The sequence below is a fragment of the Capsicum annuum genome, chromosome 5 (assembly GCF_002878395.1).
Source record: "Capsicum annuum cultivar UCD-10X-F1 chromosome 5, UCD10Xv1.1, whole genome shotgun sequence".
Lineage (NCBI taxonomy): Eukaryota > Viridiplantae > Streptophyta > Magnoliopsida > Solanales > Solanaceae > Capsicum > Capsicum annuum.
This window is the reverse complement of record NC_061115.1, coordinates 219213295-219230122: the sequence shown is the minus strand read 5'-3', so window position 1 is coordinate 219230122 and position 16828 is coordinate 219213295. Positions and strand designations below refer to the sequence as shown.

At 37.0% G+C, this 16828-nt stretch overlaps 2 protein-coding genes across 3 annotated transcripts; one reads left to right on the top strand and one right to left on the bottom strand.

The window, feature by feature from the left end:
- The first annotated feature begins 243 nt into the window (after positions 1–243).
- On the top strand, positions 244–9586 carry LOC107871357 (serine/threonine-protein phosphatase PP1). Of its 2 annotated transcripts, none has more exons than XM_016718270.2 (4): positions 244–830; positions 6581–7140; positions 7495–7713; positions 9223–9586. In XM_016718270.2, the coding sequence occupies exons 1-4, from the start codon at positions 656–658 to the stop codon at positions 9244–9246; spliced, it is 978 nt and encodes a 325-aa protein (XP_016573756.1). In that variant the 5' UTR covers positions 244–655; the 3' UTR covers positions 9247–9586. The 2 variants fall into 2 exon arrangements, with proteins under 2 accessions (XP_016573756.1, XP_016573757.1); XM_016718271.2 differs by having other exon boundaries at positions 415–830; positions 9136–9586.
- Positions 9587–12289: 2703 nt separating this feature from the next.
- On the bottom strand, positions 12290–16703 carry LOC107871356 (inositol phosphorylceramide glucuronosyltransferase 1; the record flags this gene model as incomplete). Its single annotated transcript, XM_047412830.1, is given in 8 exon segments — positions 12290–12716; positions 13247–13370; positions 13450–13717; positions 14544–14651; positions 14739–14876; positions 15150–15257; positions 16242–16405; positions 16518–16703. Coding segments are annotated over 8 exon segments (1238 nt in total), but the record flags the coding sequence as incomplete, so codon positions are not given.
- Between the last annotated feature and the right edge of the window lie 125 nt (positions 16704–16828).

Here is a 16828-nt window from a genome sequence, read left to right as displayed (position 1 = left end):
GTAAAACTATCGAGTTTAAAATACCTAATAATTAAATCATACTCAGTATGACAATAAGAAACTTTCTCTCTTTGATTAAACTTAACGTAAACTATCATCAGATAATATGTTACGCCAGTCGACATTTTTTTACACTTATTGAAAAATTTCAAATTCAAACCCCAAAACTAGATAATATTTCGACAAGAAGATCGTTACTTCTTAATGAATTTTAATACGAAACTAAATTAGTAGAACTATCGAGTTTCAAATACCTAATAATTAAATCATACTCAAAAAAAAAATTAAAAAAAAATCTTCACAATCCATCATACCCCCCCCCCCCCCCCCACCCTACCCCACTCCCCCCACTCCCACCCCTTACTCCCCCCACCCCAATCTTCTTATGACAAGAATTTTTCAATTTTGAGGGGTTTAATATAATCTTTACATCATGTTGATTGGCTATTGACTAAAAGAACAATGAATATTTCAAGATTCTCATCAAAACGACACACTTATAAAACATAAAACGACAACCCCTTATACGACTCTCCAAATATCAACCACCCATATATAGAAAAAAAATTAGCAAAATCAAGAATCAATCTTCTTATACCAAAGTCTAAAACCCCAAAAATAATTTTGAGTAAAAAAAAAAAATTGAAAAAAAAAAATGGACCAAAATTTGTTAGATGATATTATAAGTAGGCTTCTTGAAGTAAAGGGTAAACCAGGGAAGCAAGTGGTGTTAACAGAGGCTGAGATTAAGCAGTTGTGTTTGGTATCTAAAGAGATTTTCTTGAGACAACCTAATTTGTTGGAACTTGAAGCACCAATCAAGATTTGTGGTAAAAAGTTTTGATTTTTAATAGTTCTTGATTTTGATTAGCTGGTTATTTTGTTTGTTTATTGTAAAGTTGACTCTATTAGACGATGGGGTTTTTGTATTAGTTGCTAAGATTGGTTATTTTTGTGTTTTCTTGATATGTGATGCTGATATTTTTATCTAGTATATGTCTTTTTCAGTATATATATTTATATTTAGTGTAGTTTGGAGCAGTTACAGCTTAGTGAGGACATGACCCTAGATAGGATGGTGTGGAGGTTGCAGATTAGGGTAGAAGGCTAGTCTGTGTGGGTGAGTCATAGCAAGTAGTTAAGAGAGCTTTGGTGTATTCAGGTTAGTAATCCTAGGACTGTGTCCACAGGTAGGAGCAACTAGTTAGGAGAGTTTGGGTGTGGTGGGTGTTTTTGGTTTGTGAGTGTATGGTATTACTATGTGGGTGTTTATGTTTTATTTCTGTTATGGCCATCCATTCTGTTTCATGTTTCATTACGAACGTGTTTGCTATTCTTTATCTTGAGTCGGGGGTGTATCGGAAACAACCTCTTTACTTCTTCGGAGGTAGCGGTATGGACTGCGTACATTTTACCCTCCCCAGACCCCACTTGGTGGGAATACACTAGGTTTGTTGTTGTTGTTGTAGTTTGAAGAATTTATGAATGATATGGATTGAGCTTAAATGAAGAAGTGTGGATTAATATAGCTGACCCGACTTGTTTGGGACTGAGGCGTAGTAGTTGTTGTTGTTGAAAAATTCACGAATGTTATGAATTGAGCTTAAATGAAGAAGTTTGGATTCAATATTCATATAGCTGACCTAACTTGTTTAGGACTGAGGCATAGTTATTGTTGTTGAAAAAATTCACGAAGCAAACCTACGTTGCATAGGTTTACATAAGAGTAGGACGAGCCAAATGAATATGCATAAAATAACTTCGAAGCAAACCTATATTACATAGGTTTAATTTGAGTTGGTCGAGCCAAATGAATATACGTAAAATTGAAAATTATTGACCAAAATGTGTTAGATGATATTATCACCAGGCTTCTTGAAGTAAAGAGTTAACCAGGGGAACAAGTGGTATTGAAAGAGGATGAGATTAAGCAGTTGTGTTTGGTATCTACAGAGATTTTCTCGAGACAACCTAATTTGTTGGAACGTGAAGCACCAATCAAGATTTGTGGTAAAAGTTTTGATTTTTAATAGTTCTTGATTAGTTAGTAATTAGTTCAGCTTTTTTTGGGGTGGGGGGGGGGGGGGGGGGGTTATTTTATATGTTTATTGTAAAGTTGACTTTTTAGATGATGGGTTTTTTGATTAGTAGCTAAGATTGGTTATTTTTGTGTTTCTTGATGTGTGATGATGATATTTTCTTATATGGTACATGTAGCTTTTTCTCTGTATGTTTAGTGTATTTTGAAAAATTCATTAATGATATGAATTGAGCTTAAATGAAGAATCCTAGCGTTGGTGGACAAAGTTACAAGAAAATGAAGAAGTGGGAATTCATATAGCCGACACCAACTTGTTTGGCACTGAAGCATTGTTGTTGTTGAAGAATTCATGAAGTAAATCTATGTGACATCGGTTTTATACGAGTAGGTCGAGCCAAATGAACATTCATAAAATAACTTTGAACCTAACATATGTTTAATACGAGTAGGACGAGTCAAATGAATATTGATTAAATTAGAAAAAACGGACCAAGATGTGTTAGATGATATTATAACTAGGCTTCTTGAAGTAAAGGGTAAACCAGGGAAGCAAGTTGTGTTAACGGAGTCTGAGATTAAGCAGTTGTGTTTGATTTCTAAAGACATTTTCTTGAGACAACCGAATTTGTTAGACTTGAAGCGCCAATCAAGATTTGCAGTAAAAGTTTTGATTTTAATAGTTCTTGATTCTTGATTAATAAGTAAGAGTTCTTGTTTTTTAGCTGTTTTGGGGTTTTATTTTGGTTGTGTGTTGTAAAGTTGACTTCTTTAGATGATGGGGTTTTTGTATTAGTTGCTAAGATTGGTTATTTTTGTGTTTCTTGATATGTGATACTGATAATTTTTATACGTTACCTATAGGTTTTTTTGATTAAATATTTAGTGTATTTTGAAATGTTTATGAATGATATGAATTGAGCTTAATTGAATAAGTGTGGATTTAAATAGCCGACTGACCCCACAACTTGTTTGGGTCTGAGGTGTAGTTGTTGTTGAAAAATTTACAAATGATATAAATTGAGCTTAAATGAAGAAGTGGGGGTTCATATATCGACCCCAACATATTTGGGACTGATATGCATTGAGTGGAGATTTGTGGAACTTGAAGTACCAATCAAGATTTGTGGTAAAAGTTTTGTTTTAATAGTACTTAATTCTTGATTAATCAGTAATTAGTTCAGCTGTTTTTGGGGTTTTATTTTGTTTGTTTGCTGTAAATTTGACTTTTTTGGATGATGTTTTTTTTTGTATTAGTTGCTAAGATTGGTTATTTTTGTGTTTCTCGGTATGTGATGCTGATATTCTTATATGGTTCATGTATTTTTTTCACTAAATATTTAGTGTATATTGAAAAAATCATGAATGATATGAATTGAGCTTAAATGAAGAAGTGTGGATTCATATAGCCGACCCCAACTTGTTTGGGATTGGAGCATAGTTGTTGTTGCTGTTGAAAAATTCACGAACGATATGAACTGAGCTTAAATGAAGAAGTGGGGATTTATATAGTCAACCCCAACTTATTTGGGAATGAGGCGTAGTTATTGTTGTTGTTGAAAAATTCACAACACAAATTTATGTTACTTTGGTTTAATATGAGTAGGTCAAGTCATTAATATAACTTCGCATGTAGTCTATAATCATGAAGAAAAATTTGTTCGTAGTGTATGCTTGTTGATCGATTTAGCTCTTACTATGCATTGGACTGATAAACCTATCAGTTACTAATGTATTGTTCAGAGTTAGCTTCCTTTGTGATGTTCATGCTTTTAGAATCTCTTGGTTTCTAATTGATGTAGAAAATTTGTCTTTTCCATTAACAGAAGAAGATTGTAGTTGTATTGCGATGTTTTGTATCGTTTCAATGATTCACCTGGCTTTTGTTGGGCTGATGATGTCCTGGTGCCATTGGATAGGTGTTTGTCGCATTATCTTGTTTCCTTGTGTTGTGTTACACTTACATTAAGTCTACTGTTTGACAAGAGTCGTTATATGCACGTGTTGAACCAGTGTGGGATTTAGAGAGCTATTTGTCATAAAGAGAAACTATTTGTCATTGGAATGAATTCATTCGAATGACTGGCCCTAATTTATTTGGACGTGAAGTATTCTGTAGTCAATACCTTGTATCATTTTGATTTATATATTTGTCACTGATTGCTTTTATAAGTATATGATGTAGAAATGGAATCATCATGGTTATATATTATTCAACGTATTCATATCTTCCAAGTCCTGAGAAATCTAGTTTTCTTCTCACTCTCTTCAACGTGCCTCATAAGCCTGTAGTTTTCCCTACTCTGATGAGCTCGTATGATGTTTATCCACATGAATTTCCTGCGGCTGCTAACATTTCTTGGTTTCGTTATACCTAGCTGGAGTCAATCGACTCATAATTCAACTATCTTCTTGATATTTAATGTGTCCTGAAGTCAGTTTCCGCAATTAGTGTGGTATTTTGTACACCTCTTTCTTTTTAGTTTACTGCTTTATAGCTGTAGGTTATGCCATTAGTTGAACAGATAATGTTGTCATTAATATTTTGAGACTCATGATCTTCAATGAAGGCTTTATTTGTTGTGCTTACCATTCCGCATCTTTTTTTTTTTTTTTGATAACTGTGGTGTCGGGCCAACTTGATTGAACCTCGACTAATTTCACTGGGTACGTTAACCTCACACCAGCGCAGATACTGGTTAACTCCACCTTATACGATTATTTATAAGGTTACCTTGGAGTAGGGATGTAAGCAATTGAGTTTAGTTGGGACTCCTGCAAGTAGACCTAGCGTCACTAGCATTCAATGCAGCTTGCAATGCCAAACCGCAAGCGAGCTCAAACAGGAAGTCTGGGTTCGCTTTAGTTTCATTTACCTGATCTCAACCTACAAAATCGTTATGCATAGTGGAGATGCATGTACCTTAAGGCTTAAACTCACACATCTAAACACGGACTTTCATATATGTAAGTCTCACTCTTAAGGTTATTGAGCTAGGTCATTCGAAGTCGAAGTCCAGTCTTGAAGCTACGTGAGCGAGTTTGATTTTGGCAAAAATATATGGAGCTCTTAAGCATAGATGGTAGCTCACGAGACAACTTAGTCCACCTACACCTTTTTTCTCAGTTCTAGGCTCTTTTAGACCAATTCAGGTAAAATTATCAGGTTTGCAAGGCGCAAGTTAATGCAGACGAGGATGTTCAACTTTTCACTAGTCTTTGATGTACTTTTAAGATTATTATGGAGGCACTTTGAATTTTTAGCGTGTGGTTTCTGCGCCAACTTATTAGATCTAGCTCCTAGGATTTATGGTGCCTCTTACTGCGTTTGTCATAGGTTGTAAAAAACCATAAAAGAGTACAACAACAACATACCCAGTGTAGTCCCATAAAGTGGGGAAGTGGGGTCTGGGGAGGGTAAAGTAGACGCAGATCGTCCCCCACTATTTCTGGTAGATCCTCGGCTCAAGGAAAAAAATAGAAAAAAGTTCCAAAGCAGTATAGAGAAAGAAATAGCGGAAATGAAGAAGTAATGGCAAAATACTATAGACGACCTGAGAAATCATCCTGAGCAGTAGTCATAACAAGATGATATGATAATTGAAGTACAAAAAATAACAACAAATATTAACCTAACTCAAACGACAAGAAACTACAAAAGTAATACTCAAAAAATAACCATAAAAGAGTGAATTCTGTGATCTGTTCATATGCAGTTTATTGATGCTTTTTTTTTTCTGAGCTGTGTTTAGAATCTTAAGATTTTATTTTTGGCCAAGTCCAATTTGGTTATTGTGGATTTATTGCAAAAACATGATGAGGTAGACGACTATTTCCAAGAATGGGCTAGTTCTATTGATATGACATTATTGACATGTACAGAACAAAACCCTTGGCAACTATTCGGTAAATGTTAGAGATACATGTAGCAGACGACGTAGCCCCTCTTATCTGATGACTACTGATGATCTGTATGGTAATTATGTGCCAATTTTCATGTGGAATGAACCTCAAAATTTCAGACATCCGTAAGTACCCGTTATAGTTTCGCGGATTAGGAAGCAGTTAGTTCAGTCTTTTTCCCAAAACTTCATCTTAACAAAAAAATGGATGCTAGCATTTAGATTGAAGAGTCAGAATGTATTACTTCATATGCAAAGCTCGCATTTCAGGAGCTTATTTTATGAATTCAACAACAACAACATATAACCCCCGGCTCAAGATAAGACAATCTAGACAAGGAATAGTAAAGGGACAAGATACAATAGAAATTACCACGCCCAATAGTACCCTAGACAAGATTCACCAAGTAATACCACAAACGATACAACATTTTGAAATGATACTAGTACTATAGTTACTAACACGGGTAACAAAGATGAATGTGTTGCTTATTATATCTTATTCGTTCTTAGCAGAAATGTTAATTCTTTGCTGACAATTGCTTAAGTCAATCTTCTGATTAGGGAAAGCATGTCTTGGAATATGCATAAAACTTGGTGTTTCAATGTCTGTTTGACGGTTTATCCTGTTGACTTTTAGGTGACATTCATGGCCAATATTCTGATCTTCTGCGGCTATTTGAGTATGGTGGATTGCCTCCTCAATCAAACTATTTATTTTTAGGTGATTATGTTGATCGTGGCAAGCAGAGCCTAGAGACTATATGTCTTCTACTTGCATACAAGATCAAATATCCAGAAAACTTTTTCTTGCTTCGGGGAAATCATGAATGTGCTTCCATAAACCGCATATATGGATTTTATGATGAATGTAAGAGAAGATTCAATGTTAGATTATGGAAAATCTTCACAGAGTGCTTCAATTGTCTGCCGGTCGCTGCCTTAATAGATGAAAAGATTCTATGTATGCATGGAGGCCTCTCTCCTGATTTGAACCATTTAGACCAAATTAGAAGTCTCCAACGCCCAACTGATGTGCCAGATGCTGGATTGCTGTGTGATTTGCTTTGGTCTGATCCTAGTAAAGATGTTGAAGGATGGGGAATGAATGACCGGGGAGTTTCATACACCTTTGGTGCAGACAAGGTGACGGAATTTCTTGGGAAGCATGATCTGGATCTTATTTGCCGTGCTCATCAGGTTTAACCCACTGCTGTAATTTTCCTTCAGTATTTAGGTGTACATATGCTTATAATCAGTTGATCCGTGATTTTTTAGCTGATATATGGTCTATGGTTGGATAGAGTTACCCGGTATCTGTGCTGGTGGGAGGCAGCGGGTATCCCATGGAATTAGTTGAGGTGTGCATAGGTTAGACCGGATACACACAGAAACACACACATATATAGTAAAGGTCAATCACGAAATTCAAAAGTATATTCAGTTGTTCTGCTTCTGTTTTCCGTCTGATTAAGTGAAATTCGACAATTTGTATGGAAGGTTCCTTGCTTTCATTCTTTGATTAAATTTCCTAATGCTTTAAAGTTCTTACAGGTTGTGGAGGATGGGTATGAGTTTTTTGCTAATCGGCAACTTGTAACTGTATTTTCTGCACCGAATTATTGTGGAGAGTTTGACAATGCTGGTGCTATGATGAGCGTAGATGAAACATTAATGTGCTCCTTTCAAATATTAAAACCTGCTGATAAGAAGCCCAAATTCAGCTTCGGAAGTACAACTACCGCTAAACCGGGATCTCCCACTGGGATGAAGGTAAAGAAACATTTGCTTTTCAATAGATGTGAAATGGTATAGCTCTTTGGTTCTGTTGTAATCACGGAATTGGAGAAAAGTTATACGTTGAACCTATGTTGCTCGGACTCTTTAAAAATGTTGTCCGGTGGGCTTCGGGTCCTCCAAAAATATTGCACTTTTAAGGATCCAATATTAATGTCGTGAATGCTAACTTTCTAGTAGGTCTCCCTCGGAGAATGAAGTTCGATGATAAACTTTGCCTTATAAATTTTAACAAAGAGTGAACTCTCCTTAATATTAACATCCAACTATGTCAACTTCTTAAAGCTGTCTATCTAGTGGTAATATCCGGAAAAATCAACTCTTACATTTTCATGTGATAGTTGGGAGACGCATTGCTATCAATTTGTTGGATGCATTCTAGACTTTCTAGGAGCTTAGATTTTTCATCGATGTTGCTTCATAGCACTAAAATAAGTGAAGATGCTTGATTTTGACGTTGATGATATCCGATCCCGGTAATTAGAAGTCCTCTGGTAGTAGAGACGCTATCTTTCAGCTTTAGATAAGCGTTCTTATGTTGGAGGCATCTTTAGTTTTCTAAGCTAAGTTTAAGATGTTAGTTAGTGGACTACCCGAGGGCATGATGACATCTAGATTTTCCACACCCGTTTTTGACTCGAGGTGTGGCGTAGCGGTCAATTGAGTGGGTGAACATCATGAGAAGCTAGGTTCCGAAGCCCAACAGAGATAAAAGAAAGTATGTGGTGGGCAAAGTTAATTGGTACCTATGCTGGTGGGAGGCAACAGGTACCCGATGGGATAGTTTGCTTGCAAAGTCGACATGGACGCTACTGTTATCACAGACACACAGAAAAAAAGTGTTTTTAGCCTACTTGTCTACTGTTGGCGTGCCTCCTGAAATACATATATGTGCGTCTGTTTGTCAACTTATTCGCGTATCTAAACAAGAGTATTTAATGCTTGAAACTACGTGTTTATGTGGTGGGCAAAGACACAAAGTTACTTGGTACCTATGCTGGTGGGAGGCAACAGGTACCCGATGGGGTAGTTATGCTTGCAAAGTCGACATGGAAACTACTGTTATCACAGACAACAACAACAACAACAAACCCAGTGTATTCCCACAAAGTCGGATCTGGGGAGGGTAAAATGTATGCAGCCCATACCGCTACCTCCGAAGAAGTAGAGAGGCTGTTTTCGATAGACCCTCGGCTCAAGATAAAGAATAGTAAATAAGGTCGTAATGAAACATGAAGCAGGATACTGTTATCACAGACGCACACAAGAAAAGTGTTTTTAGTCTACTTGGCTACTGTTGACGTGCCTCGTGAAATACATAAATGTGTGTCTGTTTGTCAACTTATTCGCGTATCTAAACAAGAGTATTTAATGCTTGAAACTACGTGTTTACTGCAGTCCTTTCTTAATGCCAAAGTATGAGAACCAGCTTGACGCGGGGATCAAGCAAGAACTGTTAACGCTTGAAATTGATGTTTATTGCAGTCCTTTTTTAATTCCAAAGCATGAGAAGAAGTGGCTTCACGACAAGGGGATTAAACAAGAACTGTTGAAGCGCGTGAAGTTACCGTTAAACTGCAGTCCTTTCGTAATCCCAAAAGTATGAGAGCCAACTGCAGAAGTAGCCACAGAAGTCTTTGCTTATGAAGTGGATAGGTGAATTACCAGAACTTGATGATCATTTTAACCATGATGGATGTATAAAAAGTATGAGAAAATGATGGAAAACCATACTTTGGTCTTTTTTTTCTTTTTGTTTTTTGGTTCAAATCCTTCTTTTTAAATCAAATTGTAAGCTATTCACCATCTTTTTGTGCAACTAATCCATAACACATGGTAATGACCTTTATCTCTCTCTCTCTTTTGGTTTCTCGTTCGGTGTTCGGTATAACCACATTGGAGATCAGCTAATCTGAATCACGCCACACATAGTCCATTTGAAGTGTTCTCTATCAAAGATTTTTCCATATTCAGGGCCTGTCAAATGCATTTGAGAACAGTTCTTGCATTTGGTGTTTGGTATATCAACATTGGAGATTGACTAATCTGAATCGCGCCATGTATAGTCCATTCAAAGTGTTTCACCTCAAGGATTTTTTTCATATCCAAAGCCTGTCAAATGCATTTGAGAACAGTCATTGCATTTGGTGTTTGGTATATCAACATTGGAGATTGACTAATTTAAATCGCGCCATGTACAGTCCATTCGAAGTGTTCTCTATCAAGGATTTTTCCATATTCAAGGCCAGTTAAATGCATTTGAGAACAGTTCTTACATTTGGTGTTCGGTATATCCACATTGGAGATCGACTAATTTGAATCGCGCCACATATAGTCCATTCAAGGATTTTTTCGTATCCAGGGACTTTCAAATGCATTTGAGAACAGTTCTGGCATTTGATGTTTACACACACCGGGTGTTTATTGGTTAACCATGGTAAATTAGTATTGATATGATTTGGTCTAAACATTCGGTGTGGATAAGTTTTTACGATCAAAGATTGACATAGAAGTGAAAACGAGAACTTTTTTTTCCTCGGGTTCCCATTTGGTGTTAGTATTCGTGTCAGGAAGTTTCATTTTGGAGGTAGAACGCTTTCTAGTAACTGATTTTATTGTCAGGAGTTGCATTGAAACTTTTAGTTAACGATGAAGAAGTACTTGCTATTCCGTCATAACATTTGACAGTGGGAATGTCACGTCATGTACACATGATGAAGAAGTACTTGTCATTCTACCGTATCAATGTCACAATAACATACTCAGTGTAATATATATGTATAAAGTGTGATGTTTAACATATATATACAACATTATTTTTCGGCGAAGGATGTTCAACTGACCAGCCGAGTCTGTTCAATTCCTCAAGCATATATAAGGAATGTTGACTTCTTGTTCTGTGTGTGTATATACCAAAACTTTTCACATATGTTCTGGTGCACTAAAGCTTTTGTTATGTGCGTGGTGGTGTATACAACACCTCCGGGGCAATGTAGTAGTATGGTGTCCCCACCACCCCCGTTCATCATTTTCCCCTCGCACCCCATAAACCACTCCGCGGATCCAAAATGAGCAAGCTTCAAGATGTCCTGCATTAAAGATTGATTTCAAGTAAGTTGAGATCGATTGTATGAATTCTTACTGGTCATATCGCTCCATTTAAGCCGGTCATAGTCCAAATCACAAAAAAGTTTAGTTTGCTAAATATAGCGACTTTGTTGTCACTAAAACTTACTAAAATTTTGAAAAATGTACTTTCAGTGACAACTTTTTGAGGCAACTTTGTTGTCACTAAAACTTAAAATTTTGAAAAAATATATACTTTTAGTAACAGCTTTTTATGACGACTTTGTTGTCACTAAAACTTATTCTCCCTCCGTACCATTTTATGTGTCATCATTTCCTTTTTAGTCCGTCCCAAAAAGAATGTTATCTTTCCTTATTTGGTAACTATTTAAAGACACGATTCCACTTTTATCCTTGTTGGTCCCACTTAATTAAAAAAATGATAGTAGTACATTTTTTGATAAAAGAACAATTTGGTAAACATAACCAAGTCTTCCTTTATTTCTTAAACTCCGTGCCCGATCAAATGGCGACACATAAAATGGGACGGGGGAGTACAAATTTTGGAAAATATATTTTTAGTGACAGCTTTTTGTGGCGACTTTGTTGTTACCAAAACTTAAAAAACCTGAAAAATATACTTTTAGTGATAGCTTTTTGTGGCGACTTGCAAAATGGCCCAAGTGGGACCCTGCCCCCTCTCCGTTTGACTTGCATAGCAGGATCTTAGTGCACCGAACTAGCCTTTTACCCTATCAAGGATTTGCAAAATAGCATTCATGCTAAATTCTAAATGCTATCATAATGTATTTAACAGATCAATTTATTTCATAAATTAAATTTCACTTGATTGTCTACGATTTCATTATGTATACTCAAATTGGAAGTTTGTTGGTCTACGATTCCATTATACGTTCTCGAGATAAAAGCTAGTCGCAAATATATCGCCATGGCAGAGTGCACTAAACTTTTGCTATGAGTAGAGAACACAAATAGGTTAAATCGTGCTGAAATCTATTATACACAACGTCGCCTTCCAATTTTTCTATACAATGGTGGTGAGCAAGCTAGTTTTGTGCGCACCTCAACTATTTCACCGGACACTTGCTACCTCACGTCAGCACGAGTATCTAGTAACTCCGCATGCCAAGACTTAGACAGATGAAAAGAAATCACCGACATCATTTGTCTCTTCTAGTATTTGGACCTTGATCTCCTATGATTTTCAAACGCTTCATTGACCGCTAGATCACACCCTTGGACGTACATAGTCCAATTTTTACTTGAAGTAAATCATCAATAATGCTTCAACAACAACAACAACAACATACCCAGTGTATTCCCACATAGTGGGATCTGGGAAGGGTAGAGTGTACGCAGACCATACCACTACCTCCGAAGAAGTAGAGAGGCTGTTTCCGATAGACCCCCGGCTTAGGACCGATAACAGCATAGCGAAATCATCAATAATGTTTGACAACATGAATAGAGCAACAGATATTTTCACATTGGTTAAGAGTTTAACAATCATATACATGCACTTTACAAAGAATTACACCTCAAATCTTTCTAACATAAGCAAGTGTGAAATCCAGAAAAAAAAAAACTACACATATTCTACACAATAGTGTCAAAATGAACAACAAATGCAAGCAAAAAAGCTTGGATTAGTTGACGAGTGTGTGTCGGATCCTCCAAAACTAGTGCAATTTCGAGGATCCGATCCAGGTGCGACAGTATTTTTGGTGAGTCGAGCAATATAGATCAGCATTCAGCATAAGAAACATATACTCCTACTCTGGTGTGCATCTTTATCTTCATAACCCCTCGTAAATGATCTTATCGACAGATGCTCCGCAGCATATGTCATGAACGATGCTAAAACAAGGCCTCCAACGACCATCAAACCTAACCTGTGGGCGGGAAATATATACGAGAGTTATTCGACTATTAATCAGTTTACATAAACCAGAAAACAGAACATAAAAGTTCAGATTTTCCAGCGCCGCCGGGTGACTTGAAACACATATGGTGTTAGCAACGAAGAGAGAACATATCTAGTAAGCAGCTACGTTGCTCGGATCCTCCAAAACTTTCACAGGTGTGTCAGATATGGATGCAGTGGCATTTTGGAGGATCCGAGCGACATGGTTAAGAAGTTAAGAATGCACTAGAAGGCCATCAGTGTGAAGCCTTTACGGTTGTAGAGAATGGTTTACAAATGACGTAGTGTTTCAGAGTCGAAATGCTTTGAGGGCTTTAACACCGGTGAAAAGAATCAAATTTGTTGACGAAACCATGACCCAAGGTGTGTGAACGCTAAATAGCATTGTATCATTCGGAAGCAGCCATTAATACACACACACACAACACTATTGAATTTGGAGGATATGTGAATCACAGTGAACTGCTTGAAATGTAGAAAAAGTTAAACCAGAAGTACCTCAAAAACAAAGCAGTGATACCGAAAATGCTAGGCAATGCAGGGGCTAAAATTGCGAGAAATGCCATCCCTAACCCGTAGTTGCATGCAGCAATTTCGCAGCATGATTGCTGCCGCTGATGACCTACAAGGCAACAAACGCCAATGAAAAACCGTACCTCAAATTTAGTAAAAGGAGAACTGCTAATCTTACGTCAACGAACCTTTTCCAGATTCATGGTCCAAAGACGCAGAATCAGCCCGAAATTGTCCAGCTCGATTTGCCACAGCCTTTCCCCATTGATAAACTAAGTGCAAATAACTTCCAAACTGAAGGAAGAAAAGTGTAAACGTCCACTCGTACATCAAGAGGAGACCAGTCCACGGCATTACTTGGCGGGGGATAATTACAAGTGAAAGCCCAAGAGACACCAGAACAGCAGCAAAACAGACGCATACCGATATCCCACCCAGAAAAGCAGGCACCTTCAGCTGCATACAATTTGTAGACTTTTTTCATTTTGATATAATTTAAGAACAAGCAATATAAGCTTATCATGCATCGAAAAGCATTAGAAATAGGAGTAACAACTTTGCATGCAAAAGATGTCGTGCTTGAAATATAACTGAAAGCCATTCTGCAAGACGTGAGAGGCGATTTATTATTTGCGATCTCATACAGATTAGTGAAACAACAACAACAAGAAACATAGTATAGTCCCACAGGTGGGGTCTGGGGTACAGACCTTACCTCTACCTTGTCAGGTAGAGACGTTGTTTCCGAAAGATCCTCAGCTCAAAGAAAGCAAAGACACAACATTTATGAAGACAAAAGCAATAGCAGGACAGTAAGAAAGTAGAGACATACGAGACAATACGTAGTAGTAGAAAACTAATAAAATTATAAAATACTCCCTCCATCCCATTTTATGTGTCGCCATTTCCTTTTTGGTCCGTCCAAAAAAGAATGTCACCTTTCCTTATTTGGTAACACTATTTAATGGCATGATTCCCATCTTATCCTTAGTGGGTCCCACTTATTACGAAAAGACAACTAAAAAGTAAACATTAAAATAACTTTACGAGGGGCAATTTTGTAAACTAAACAAAGTCATCACTTATTTCTTAAACTCTGTGCCCGGTCAAATGGCGACACATAAAATGGGACAGAGGTAGTAGTAAAATAATAAAATACCGAAAAATAATACTAATACTACTAGCCGGAGACACCAGACGCAAAACTATAGATTAGTGAAAGGAAAGAACAGAAAACTAAGGAAATTAGAGTTCCAAAATCGACGGGAAGGAGCAGAGATACCTGCTGATCTGAAAGAATGGTGGACGAAGGAACAGAGGAATAAGCTAGGACGCCTCCAGATCTGATCTTGTAGTATAGATGTCTAATGTGGTCAACTAACGATCGTGTCTGCAGACAGCAATATATTTTCAATACGAAAGATACTTAAAATGCTGCCAACTATTACAGTGATGAAATCGTTTCTAAACTGCTGACCTGTAAACACAACCGATAGTAAAAAAATGTCACCAAAAGCAATGGAAGCAGAAACAGAAATTTGACAAGAAGTTCATCTCTAGGATTTTTGCCCCCTCCAGTTCCAGGTAGAGATTCTTGAAGACGTACCCTAACATTCTGCAGATGAGCCAACATAAGGTCATAAGATTGTCAGAGATGCTTAAACAAAATCCTCTCTTGCATACTAACAACGAGCTTGCGAAGTCAGCTCCAAGATGGAAGCAGCAAAATGCACAAAATGGGATTTATGTTGGGTAAGGGAGACACAGCCATGGACCATGTTAGATGGGAAGTAAAATATAGGAATAATATGTGGAGGAAGAAGATGACGACAACAATATGGAATATAAAATGACTGTGGGTAGTGATTGGAGTACAGAAGAAAAATACCTGCCAAACGTCAACAGGTTTTAACAGCCAAGAAGTCCACCAATCCCATGGTTTAAGTGGTCCCAGTGTATAATGAATTACTCGGAGTTCTTTCTCATCTACCATCCACTACAAATATATTAAAGCAAAAATAAGTCAGAGAAAGGACGGACAAATTAAAATGGATTTAAAGAAAATCAAGCTCTTGCGGCTACGACATTTCTGTTCTACATATATGTACTCTATACGTCACCTTCTCTATCAAAGATGAAATTTTCAAATTTACTTTCTCATGAACCAGTTACTGCCATTCAAATCGTTCTTTTTACTGACTTCTATTACACCGTGTGTTTGTCACGAAACATTTCACTAAATGGCTACTGTTCAACTTTCTCCACTCCAGGCCATACAATTTCTTGGCATAGTTCTTCATTGTATTGAATATAGTAGTATGTATCATTAAGATAGCAAAATTGTTGATACTTAGTAGGCAGGAAATTAAGCAAAAGAAGTGTGGTTGCTTCCAAAAACGAAGCATGATTGGTACATCATAATGTAGTCTCTTCACGAAAATTTTCCCGTGCAAACACAAAAAATCCATTTCAAGTTGTTGCTTCCAACATCAACAACATAGTCGGTGTAACCCCACATGTGGGATTTGGGGAGGGTAGAGCGTGCACACCTTACCCATACCTCGTAGTGATAGAGAGGTTGTTTCCGATAGACCTTCTGCTTAAATAAAGCATTTCCAAACAGTTTGAAAAAGGGAATACAGAAATGAGAGTAGTAAAACAACAAAATAATGTGAAATGGAGACCAGTACACAACGTACAGAAGAAAGAACAGTAACGACAACGAAATAATGCGATAACTGAAACACAAAAAAACAAAGATGATACTGAAATCAAAGAACAAGCAACTACAAGAATAGTGCTAAAAGTCATTGCTTCCCAGATCCGAATAATTATTCCCTCAACAATTTAATCGAAAAGAAAAAGCACACAACACACCCAACCCCATTCCCTACAAGAAAATCCCAACAATAATAAAATAGAAGTTAGAAACCACACACACAAAAGCACACAACAGGCGGAAAGGACTCAAAAGACGAACCTTGTTAGCAAGCATGTAAAGGCCAACATCTGCATTGTAAAGAGTAGAAAGTCTCTCCATTTCAGGGACCTTTCTAGAATTTAGGACATCTGAAGACTGATTTGGCTCATAAACACGCGCATTAGCAAACCCAACATAGTAGGAGTTCAGAAAACCTTGATCACCTGTCAGCAGGAAAAGAATGTTTCAGGAGAAAGAGACATTCTCAACAATCATCGCTAATACAGGAAGATTTTAATCGTGACAAGAATTTAACAGTTAACAGAAATATCATACCTCCAGTGTAAGAAGGCAAAGTGGTCACCTTGCTCATCATATCTTTAAAAACCTCTTCTGATGGCTCAATCACCATTACTCCAGAATTTAGTCTCTCGGAGTGTTTCAAATTTGCACAAAATTTTCCACATTTAAATAGATCATCAATGCTCTTAACGACAATCGTATCAGCATCAAGATATACCACTGCCAAAATAAAAGGAGAAATCCCAACATTAAGCACTAGAATTAATAAAACGTATACAACACCACTTAATAAAAGATGCCATGAAGTGAAAATGCTTATATGCTTAAGAAATTAAAAATAAAAA

What these genes read in the sequence shown, in the direction of transcription:
- LOC107871357 (XM_016718270.2), top strand. Translation starts at nt 656, where the DNA reads ATGGACCAAAATTTGTTAGATGATATTATAAGTAGGCTTCTTGAAGTA. An exon ending in AGCACCAATCAAGATTTGTG is followed by an intron (nt 831 to 6,580) that starts GTAAAAAGTTTT and finishes GTTGACTTTTAG; the next exon opens with GTGACATTCATGGCCAATAT. An exon ending in GATCTCCCACTGGGATGAAG is followed by an intron (nt 7,714 to 9,222) that starts GTAAAGAAACAT and finishes TGTTTATTGCAG; the next exon opens with TCCTTTTTTAATTCCAAAGC.